At 29.7% G+C, this 11,356-nt stretch overlaps 1 protein-coding gene across 1 annotated transcript in view; it reads right to left on the bottom strand.

The window, feature by feature from the left end:
* Positions 1-1,295: 1,295 nt before the first annotated feature.
* LOC107452529 (peptidyl-glycine alpha-amidating monooxygenase A) overlaps positions 1,296-11,356 on the bottom strand; it is a 27,445-nt gene continuing 17,384 nt past the window's right edge. Inside the window, exons 7-8 of the mRNA XM_071185167.1 lie at positions 6,153-6,277; positions 1,296-4,264 (exon numbers count right to left, since the gene is read on the bottom strand). Of these exons, the coding sequence (XP_071041268.1) occupies positions 4,151-4,264; positions 6,153-6,277 (239 nt within the window). The 3' untranslated portion in view covers positions 1,296-4,150. The remainder of the gene's footprint in view (positions 4,265-6,152; positions 6,278-11,356) is intronic.

The raw sequence follows: 11,356 nt of genomic DNA, 5'->3' as shown, positions 1-11,356 counted from the left end.
CGTAATCTAGGAAAGATGGCCAGATGAGTTGTCCAAAGTTTGGCCCCCTTAATGTTAATTTTATTTTTGGCGTATTTCACCATTTCTCGAGAACTTTTTAAGCGAACTGAGACCATTTTGCACACACTTATGAAATTTGTGTATCCAAAGATAATTCCATACAAAAAATAGCTTTCAGCATATATTTATTATTTTTAATACCTTATTTAATAGAATTTTGAATTTTAAGGCATATAACATTTTAAAGAAAGTAATTTTGCACGGGTAAATACTAAATTTGAGCAAACTTGGTTGAATAGTTCATGAGAAATTGAATATTCGATTTCTCAGAAACTATTCTACTAAACACTTCTATTACACACTTAACAAATTCATAAATAAACTTTATTTCGTTCTGTTGTTCTAGGTGCTCCACCTGAAAATAAATTAATTTGTAACAGAATAATTGGCAGCTAATTTTTTTTGTTACAGTGGATAAATATATACAAGTGGATAAGTATTTTTAGCCCCACCCCTCAATTCCTCCAATTATGCATTCAAATTAGTTAAATCAAAAGTTATTTACTAACTCAACTCAATGCGAGTCATCGTTACTGTTGACTTGAGTCATTTTGAGCCTTATGAACTGATTCATTTTTAACTTAATTCCACAGCGGATCGTGTTCTCAGAAGTTTAAGTATAAGACAGGTTCTCATTATAAAAGTCGGTTAAGTTTAAAAAAGGTATTGCCATTGTCTTTTTAGACCTTATTCAGAAGTGAATTTTATTATTTTAATTTATTTCAGTAAATCGTATCCGGGAAGTTGGAATTCTGTTCTAGAATGGTTCTAGAATATCTATAAGATCGAGCATCGTTTAATTTTAAAAACGCGATGCTTGTGTCGTTTTAAACCTTATGAATTGAGTCACTTTTTTAAATATGAACTCCACAATAGATTTTTTCCATGAAGTTTGATTCTAAAAATGATTCTCACTATTCCAGGGAGTCAGTTTATCGTTTAAGTTTAAAAAATTATAATAGCTTGTGATATTATAAATATAATTGTGCAGAAGTTGGTCAATTTTTAAAATTGATACTCAAACACTCTTTGTTGAATGTCATGTTTGTTTTTACACTTCATGTCATGTTTGATGATCTGGCCAAGTTATTTTCCTATCTCACTATTTTAGCTTGCCAATACTGCATAGCTAGTGTAATTCTACAAATTCTACACAATTGTACATAGTTTATGATAGCCTATTTTTAAAATCTGATATAAAAGAAAGATGGTTTAAATAAATAAAAAAAATGACATATGACAATAATAGTAACTTTTATTTAATACAAATAAACATACGTACAGGTTTCTATTATTATAAAAGAAAACAAAGTATGGTTTGAATTAACCATTCATATATCATCAATTTGTTTTTTCATACAAAATAAATGTTTAAAAGAATAAATTAAATATTCACGAGTTGAATGTATTAATAAATAAATTAATCGCAGCAAATAAAATGGGCCTCCATTGATAATTTTTAATTTAATGATCGAATTTACTATTTTAATATTTGCAATCTTCATTATCCGATATGTCAACTGTAGTTATATTTATCAGTTAAGTAATAATTTTCAGTTTACAAAATTAGAAATTAAACAGAATGATGCGTTTTTCCCTGAATGAATATTGAACAGAAAATATATACATAGTTGATAAATTGTTAAACATAAACAAGCAGTTAGCACACATTTTTTGAAAAATATTATTTTATAGAGTTTACGAGCAAAGCTAAAGTTAAAAAATAAGCAGCAATAAAAGCATCTCACATGTGATATAAAGAAAAGATTTTACTTGAATAGTGATCCAGCTCTATTTGTTAGTCTAACTTTTATGTTTATACAAGTAATTTCGATTTTAAATTTTCAACATAGTGTATCTCCAGTTTAAATTTACTGGAAAAAAGGTGGGTCCCAAGAATCAATCAAGACGGGAATATCATTACATTTATTACACTTTACACTCCACATTGAAAAATAAAAAATAATGTAATGGAGTTGGACTACTATTTAAATAAAGCCTTCAAATTATACAGCGAATTTCCGTAGAATGAATAAAAAATAATGTTAATGCATGTTTTCACTTTTTCTGCTAATTCAAAATTTTCCAATTACTAATATTAAAAAATTTTTTCAAATTATTGGGAGAGGGGAAAATATAATTATCCGTAAATGTAACAAACTAATAAAGATAATAGTTCAAAATCTGATTACAACTAACAAGGGGAGAAAAACAATAACAAATTGTTTATAGTCAGTGAAATTTTTTTAAATGTTTCAAGCTTAAAATATTATTTTTTTATTAAGAATTTTAAAAATAGTTACATATAGCTTGACCCATAGTGACTGTTCTAAATATAGATTTTTAGCATAGTACGAAAACCAGTTTTATCGCCCAATAAAATTTGAAGATGTTTCTACTAATTGCCTTCCATCTCTTCTCCTTTTTATTCGGCAATCAAGCAGGTTTTGATATTTTCAGTAACCTTCCTCATTCGTTATATTGTGAAAGTATTTTTTCTCTGCGCTTAATTGATATGCAGCATCAGATCTACATACTTTGACGTAATTTTCGTGAAGTATTCTAAAATTATACATTAAGGGTGCGTATTACGAAACACCCTGTATATTAAGGTAATATTTGCTTAGATTAAATGCTTATGTAACGCTAAAATGTGGGTGTGCATCTACTTTTTCTGATAATAATAGAAGTTGCATTCGTCATTTACTTGATAGTGATCAGTAGAGCTCGGATTTTGATGACCTAAAAAATCTCAACTAATGCCCTTAAAAAGTGCAAAAAATGCCCTTAAAAAGAGCCAAAAATGCTCTTAAAAATGCAAAAATTGCGCAAAAAATGCCTTAAACAAAGTAAAAATATTGAATTAAAAAAATAATTCGGTCTTTAAAATTATTATGAGTCATTTAAAAAATATAAAGCAATGCAATACTTGTTCTACGTTCATTAAAGTTTAAAAAATATGTGTTATATCCTAAAATAACAAAGAAAGGAAAATATATTGACACCAAAATATTTTTATTTTGTATAGAAACTTTAATGGATATAACAACTTCCATCTCATAATATTACTAAATATCAGAATTACATTGGATTATTAAATGTTTCTTGATAATTTAAAATGTAAGCGAGCGTCTCCTGTCTGAAAGTAAATTTTCATTCCTGCAGAAGCTTCTTTCAACGTCTACTGATGTTATAGGTGCGTACTTGAAAAAGACAGTCTCACTTACTTACAATTCTTCTTCAATTTGAAAAGATTTTGCTTCACCTGTTAATATTCTATAGATTTTCTTCATTGTTTGGAAGCCAGTGTAATAATAAAAATCGATAAAAAATAGTAAAAATTGGAAAAAATTAAAAAAAAACTTTAAAAATTGCATTAAAATGCAAAATACGCCCCAAAATTTAAAGAAAAATGCCCTATAAATCTAAAAAAATGCTCTAAAAGGCAAAAAATGTCCAAAAATGCATAAAAATGCAAATGTCATCAAAATCCGGGCGTTAGTGATCAGTAAAAACAAAACAAGTAAACTGATCCTAGTTCACTTGACGTTGGGATAACTGTGAATTGGTTTCGTGGTTTTATTCACCATCTTCAGTAAATGCCATACATAAGTTTTTCTCTCCGGGTAGTGCCAAGTTTAGCACAAATAGTCCTAAATAGAAAAAACATTTGTCTCAATGTTTTTTCAAGAGTTACTCTGTCTTTTGGGTTGGGCTTGAAAATACAAGGTTACAGGATAAAGCATTGATAACTACAAATCCAAAACAGATTAGCTGCTCAACGCCATAAAACAAAATCAAAACGGAAAAAAACTAAAAAGAAAACATTCTTAGGCTTGAAACATTTATGTAGCACAGATTATAATGGTTTATTGCGATACGTAACAACAAGAAATATATATATATATATATTTAAAAAAACACTTTGATATTTAATAATATTTTGGGGCAACAGTTAAAATAGACAATAATCATCGGGGAGTACAGTTAAGATAAAAAATACTACAAAGAAATATTAAGTCACGTTGTGTTTAAATTTAAAATATCTAAGACAAATATACAACACTGTACAATTTTTAGTTTCCGCTGTTTAGTCCATGATACTGAACTTGTAAACTCTTTTAGGAGCAGAAGGATCAATTTCAGATACATATACAAACTTGCCATCTGGTGACACGGCTAGGTCATGAGGAAGCTGAAAACCCTATATTAAAAAAATAATAATTAGTTAATTTAAATTAATTCCTTCATTTTTTAATTCAAGTAGAGTATTAAATAAATAATCCGAAGAAACTGATGCGATAAGATATTACTAGATTAAAAACTTCATTCGCCTTAAGAATAATTAAATTGGAAATAACAGTCGAAATGTTTCAAGCGCTCAAAAACAGACACCCATTTCCAAGACCTCCCAGTCGTGAATGAGAAGAAACAAAAGTAATTTGAAATATAAAACTTGAAGTTGCGGACGGAAAAAGGAAAAATAAAGGTCAAAAACAAAACTAGAAAAACCTATATAGCTGAGAGGGGTGAATCAGGGTAAAATAGTAGCAGGGATGCATTTTACCTACTGTGGTTTTCCAGTTTTGTTTCTCATCTTCATTTTTCATAGGTAACTTAACGTTTCATATTTCAAATGACTTTTTATTCTTCTTATTTACGTTTGGTAAGCTTTGAAAATGGACGGCTGTTTTTGAGTGCTTGAAAAGTGTCGACTATTTTTCCCCATTTGTATATTTTTGAAGCGATTTGAGTTTTAAATCTATAAATAAACTGGAGTTTAATTTTCACAAATAGAGTAAAGGTGAAAAATAATGAGAGTAATTTTAAAAGGAGCTTTCACAAATAAAGTAGTGATTAAATGAAGAAAAAAAATGCGATTTATTAAATTTCAAAAATTAAAATCATTATCAAAATTAAAATTTAATTTTCAATGATAGTATAATGAATAAATAAAAATGAGCAACATTAAATTTAATTTTCAATAATAATATAATGAATAAAGAAAATATATCAACTTCACATTTATAAAGTAATGATTAAATAGAGTAGAGTATATAAACCTTTCACAAAAAAAAATAGTTAATAAATAAAATAGAACAACGTTTAAATTATGTAATGATTAACTAATGATTAAATTAAACAGTGCAGTTAAACTTTTCAAGACTAAAATAGTTAGTAAATAAAATATAGAAAATTTAAATTTCATAAAAAATAAGAAAATGTAACTTTCATTAATAGATAAAATACTATTAAATAAAGAATTTAATTCTCAGAAATGAAGTAAATATTAAATCTAGTCCAGAAACTTTAAGCTTAATTTTGAATAATAATAAAGAAGTGATTAGGTTGAGCAATAGAGCTTTAAATATATTTTTCACAAGTAAAGAAATGTCAAAATATATAACTTAAAATTTACGAAATAGTGCTTAAATTAAACATAATAACAGAAAACTTAATTTTACATTACAAATGAAATTAATGAATTACACTAGGAAACACTGTTTTTTTTTTCTGTTGCCAGAAAAATTTTAAAAGGTTGGATTTCAAATTTGCATTTACTTTCTTTATCTAAGCTACAGTTTGTTTGTTACTTATTTTTAAGAAAATAACTATTTTAGTTTATTTATGTCGAAATATACAAATTTAAAAACTCTCTATGTAACAGGGGCGTAAAAATGTTGCGATAAATTTTAAGGCAGGTTAGGGCGCATCATCATGATTGAAATTGCATAGGAACTCAAGCCCGGAAATGTCACCATGCACCGCTAAGGACGCTTCTATATGTGCTTCTGAATAGGTCATAATAGGAAAGCGCCCCTAGCCACGTACGACGACGTTGCCGGGCATAGGGTTCTATGCCATTTTAATCCTGATGTGCTCTAACACCTCTAGAAGTATGTCCCAACCATTATGCGACCCCCTGACATAATAACGTTTGAAAACTGGTTGATTTCGACAAGAAATATACTAAAAATGAAAATAAAATTTAAAACTTTAAGAGCAAAACTGGTTTCAGATTTGCAATCCCCACAAGCAAAAGTATTTCAATAAATGCAACAAGAAATTTGTTCTTCTGTGGAATGACTTACTCTTTCTGGTCCCCAGAGAGTTAAAGGCGATCCAGATTCAATATCAAACACTAGTCCATGGTCAGATGACACAGATAGGCTGTTTTCCCATAAATCGGGTCCATTTACTGCAAACAACTGTTTACCTGCAATATGAATTCATTTTTTTAAAAAAATGCCTCAAATTCATGTCCGAATGTAAAATGATATACAAGGTATGTCATCAATAATGGTGCAAACTTCAAGGGGAAGCGACCCATGATCAGAAATGTCATCATACGCTACTAGGGGAGCTTTCTTATTATTGCAACATTGTTCGTCTGCCTTTTAACGTGTACTTTTACTTATTTAAAATATCTTAGTTAGATAAAAAAATCCCAAGAAACTGAGGGGGTAAGATACTACTTGATTAAAAGCTTCATTCGCTTCAAAAATTTACAAATTGAAAATAACAGTCGACGTGTTTCAAGAGTTAAATAATCGTTCGTTTTTAAGACTTGCTTAGAAGAAACAAAAGTGATGACTGGCATGTCTTGAAAATGGGTGCCTATTTTTGAGCACTTGAATTATATTGACTGTTATTTTCAATGTGTGTATTTTTGAAGATTTGATTTTTAATCACGTGATATCTTAGTTTCACTTTCACTTTATATTTTCTTATAACTACTGTCAAAAATTGTATTAAAATCGGCACAGAAACCGTAATTTAAGGATTTGGTGAGCTTGTCAAGTTAATCGCTCAATCATATATTAGCTCATATATTTTGATACAATTTTCGACAATAATTATTAGAAAACATAAATTAGGATAATTTAGATAAGTACGAGTACTAGCTCAGAGGCACACGGAAAAGCAATTTATAACAAGGAAGTGTCACTAACAGCTTACGATGAGACTTCCGACCGTGAGTTACTACGCTATTTTCCATTTATTTAATATGCCCTAAAAATATTTATTGGACACCCTGTATAATTAACACAACACATGCTTATTTCAGTTATTATTACAAAAATAAAGGTACACATTTGCGAACTTAGAATAAAGATATGCGATAGTATCGATATTATCAATTTATTTAGTATTAATACTTATATATTATTTTAATAATATTTATATATTTTACTAATAATATTATTGATACGAATACTTATATATGATGCCTTAATACTATAAATAAACATACACGAAAGGCCTGGAGCAATATAGGTAATAAGTCACATTTATTCTAAAATGTTAAATTGTTACATCAATCTGTTCCTTAGTATTGCTTCCAGATAGGATCTTTATAAATTTTTGTGAATTTTATCCAGACAACAGTATTATTATCTTAATAGTAACAATAGGCTTGTTAATAAATTATCGTCATTATTATAATTTATTAACAACATTATTATTATCATAGAAATCGTGGCGTTTTTGCAATTTAAAATGAGCCACTATTTTTACGTACCCTGATCTGGCAAATAGACATTGGTGGATGTCTAATAAATGTCTATAGTCACATGTTCCCAAAATATTTGTTAAATATCCTTTTTTTTCTAATTAGCACTGAGAAATGTCAATCTTTCGATGTGGAATTAAATAATGTAATAATTGTTTCTCACTTCACAGGCAAATGTCGCCATTCAGTTTTAGACTTGCATTGAATGTTCAAAATCGCGAGTTAGTATGTACTGATGACAAGGTTCTATTCTCAATCCCTTGGGTATTTTTTCTTGGGGGGGGGGGCGTCAATGTTTTTTTCATTTTTTTATTTCTTAATCTTTAACTTTTTTCAAACTTTTATGAGAACAAACAACGCAGTGTCACCGTACCTTCTATCATTAACGTTTTTTATTTTCGAAAGATTAATAAATCTTAATAACAATAAGCTTTTCTTCATACTAATCTTGTTGTATTAGTTAAAATTTTTTGAATAGCCGTCGTTGAACAGCCAACCCAATTTTGAGTTTATGACTACTAATGTTCATCTCCATCGTCGTGTGATTTTGAACCTAATCCAGAAGACGAGGGAACTCCAGGGGCCGGAATAGCCTGGTCGTTAGGGAGCTGGGCCCATGTCCGAGAGTTCGAACCTCGCCGGCCGAGACTCCCCGCGTAGTAAAGTGACTGTTGCACGTTAAATCTGTCGAGTCGCAAAAGTCCTCCATGTTCCCATAACAAATCCATACCTCTGGGGGTACTGGATTGGAGATCGATCGTTCTCTGATTCAGGTCAAAATTACGATCTGTGGATGGATGCATGAATGGGTCCGCCCTATAAGCGAGTGTGACGAATGGTGTGGCAGAAGTCGAATTCTTGGCCATAGATGGCGCCACTAGAAAACAAGAACAATCACATCCCCTCTGCCTAAAAACAGGCATACGTCAACAACAAGGGAACTCCTTGATCAAGTATTGAGATAAATTGTTGCCATTATGGAGGATTTTTTGATTGAATTAACCCGCATTTGCGTTACACGGAAAGGGAAACCACAAAATCCTCTCACTATTAACCTGACTCTAACCAATGATCCGTCTACCGCTGAGGATATTTCACGTCATCACTGTGGGTAGTGCAAACCGGAGGCGAAATTCGCATCGATCAGACATCACTGGGATTCGAACCCGGCTCATCTCATTGGGAGGTGAGCGCTCTATCCCCTGAACCCATTATTTTTTAATCCCGTTAGTTAAGTTCAATATAACCTACTAAAAACCAGCGTCCAATATATTAGGTAACATTTCATGCATTTTTTTATGTTTCTTAACCCTTAGACGCAGAATTTATTTTAAACATATATTTTTAACACTTTTTTCATTATTCTGTATTAATTTAGGCCAAAATAAGTGAAAAATACTGTATTTAACACTTAAATAATTCACGGTTATTAAATACAGGAAGAAACACCGATGCGTTGTGGTTTTCTACGTTACAGGTAAATTCTTCCTAACACAGCTCACTTTCAAATAAAATGCTTTCAAATTTTCGCTTATTTGCAGCTATTTACTAAGATAAATGTAATTATATCCACGTAAAATGTAATTATATCCACGAATAAATTAATATCATATCGGATGTAATAAATATTTCATACATTCACCAAAGTGACTATGTGATCGTAAACATTCACCGGTGAAAGTCAACAACCACCGATTTCGGTCATTCACAGTAACATGCACATCATTTACATAATAACCTCATCAAGACGTTTATTTCATACTTTGCCTAAATAGCATTTGGCATTCTATAACCTAGGCATTTTATACAATGCCTAAAGAAAGTATGTAATACTTTTAACATTCCATACTTTGCCTAAAAGCATCCGGCATTCTATACAAAGCCGGCGCTTCATACTTTGCCGCTAACATACAATGGGTGATTCTCACGAAATATGACAATTTACTGTCACTTGCTCCAAGATCTAATACTATAATACTAAAGAACTTTTTTTTTAAATTAATTAATAGCATTGCTGTTAGCATTTTAAAATGACTTTGCACTAGCATTGACTGTTTTGTATAGTGCCAGCAATCAATATCTTATATTAATAGATTGATTAGATGCCCTCCTATATGAACATGTCTTGTTGCATGAATAACGAACCAATTTTCTGGTTCAAAATCTATTTTTGTGTAGTCATTTTTCTGGCTTCTTGAAATCCTTAATAACATAAACTACATAGATTTATCTGATTTATTTTAAGAAATCCTGTAGTTTTCTGCAGAATATAAACGTCTTAGGCCAAAATATTAAAGTTATATGCTATAAAATTGCGAAATTGTCATTTACCTGGCTGTCATTTTCCTGGCTTATGAATGCCAGAACATTGAAGTGTTACCCGAATTTTTTTTTACTGTTAATACTGTAAGGAGGGAAAGCAAATATTAACCTAATACCAAGTTTATGTATGATCGTAATATGCTTGAGTGTAATCAAAGTTATTTATTTATCTAATGATTGATTATTATGCAGAATTTTATTCTGTACATATCAGCAACAAAAATTTTTTTGTTTCTTCCAACAGTGGATAAAATTATTTGTGCATGATTTCGTAACTTAAAATATCTTTTTCACTAATTAATGAGCATATTCGAGGCTTCCCCCTTGAACCATTAAGAATGAGTCCCAGAACGTGAAGATCCGATCATTATATCAAAAATTATTTCGAGTGGTTTTTTTTACACACTTTACAATCGTTTCTCACTATGAGTTATATATTATATTTAGGAAAGTTAATAAAAGATATTGGTTGGACGTGCTAATCTGGAAATTAGAGTATTTGTAAAGTACTTAAATAAAATAACGGCATGTTAAGTTTAACCAATATAAGGTATAGTACTTGTTAGCATTACAACTATTATAAGTGTACGTTAAAATACATCTGATTGTCTAAAATAAGTATAGAACCTTTATAACTAGAATCACTTTTTTTAGGTGGAAAATAGAGAATAATCCCATTTACTCAGTGCCCAAATCTGCATTTTTAATTAAGTAGTGTTTTCTTTTTAAACTTAACTTCTTAATGCCGATCCCCCAAAAGTAGTTCCTGCTGTGGCTTTATGTGATTGAAAATCAGTTATTAGAAATATTTCATAGCAATAAAACTGGTTTTGAATTTTTTTTAATCCTTAATCATGTGAAGATTTAATAGATTTCGATATCTTCCTTTTCATTGCTTAAATATCAAGACATGCACTCTGATTGCCATGCTAATTTAATTATAATAATTTTTAATTATGATTCTGAATAGGTATAATAATATTGTATTGGTACGTAAGTATTTAAATATTCGTGTTTCCATATAGTGATTTTAAGTACCAGTTTTATGGCGAAATTTCAACAATATAAATGTTTCGCTTAAAAGTCATTTTACCATTTTTCCAACAATGAATTGATATTTTAAAATTTTTAGCAACATAAAACTTAAACGAAATTCATTGTTAAAAACAATTTACTACTTCTTAACAATTAAACTTTAATCGTTAGTTCATGAACTGAAAAATACTCATTGTTAAAACACTATATAAACCTTTTCTAAAGCATTGTTGGCCATTCTAACTTGTACTTTCATGATTGAATGTGCTTATTAGAGTTCTTGCTAAACAGCAAATTGATTTTGGGAATAGATTTCCTGCGTTTTGATAAAGAGTTTGAGAAATGGGAAGATTCGGGGTTATCACGGATAGTGATGATGATCAAGACGAACCCATCGCCCCTGATTTATCAGGAGAATGCTACCAA

This window comes from Parasteatoda tepidariorum, chromosome 9 (genome assembly GCF_043381705.1).
Source record: "Parasteatoda tepidariorum isolate YZ-2023 chromosome 9, CAS_Ptep_4.0, whole genome shotgun sequence".
NCBI classification, from domain to species: Eukaryota; Metazoa; Arthropoda; class Arachnida; order Araneae; family Theridiidae; genus Parasteatoda; species Parasteatoda tepidariorum.
This window is presented reverse-complemented; position numbering and strand designations above follow the sequence as displayed.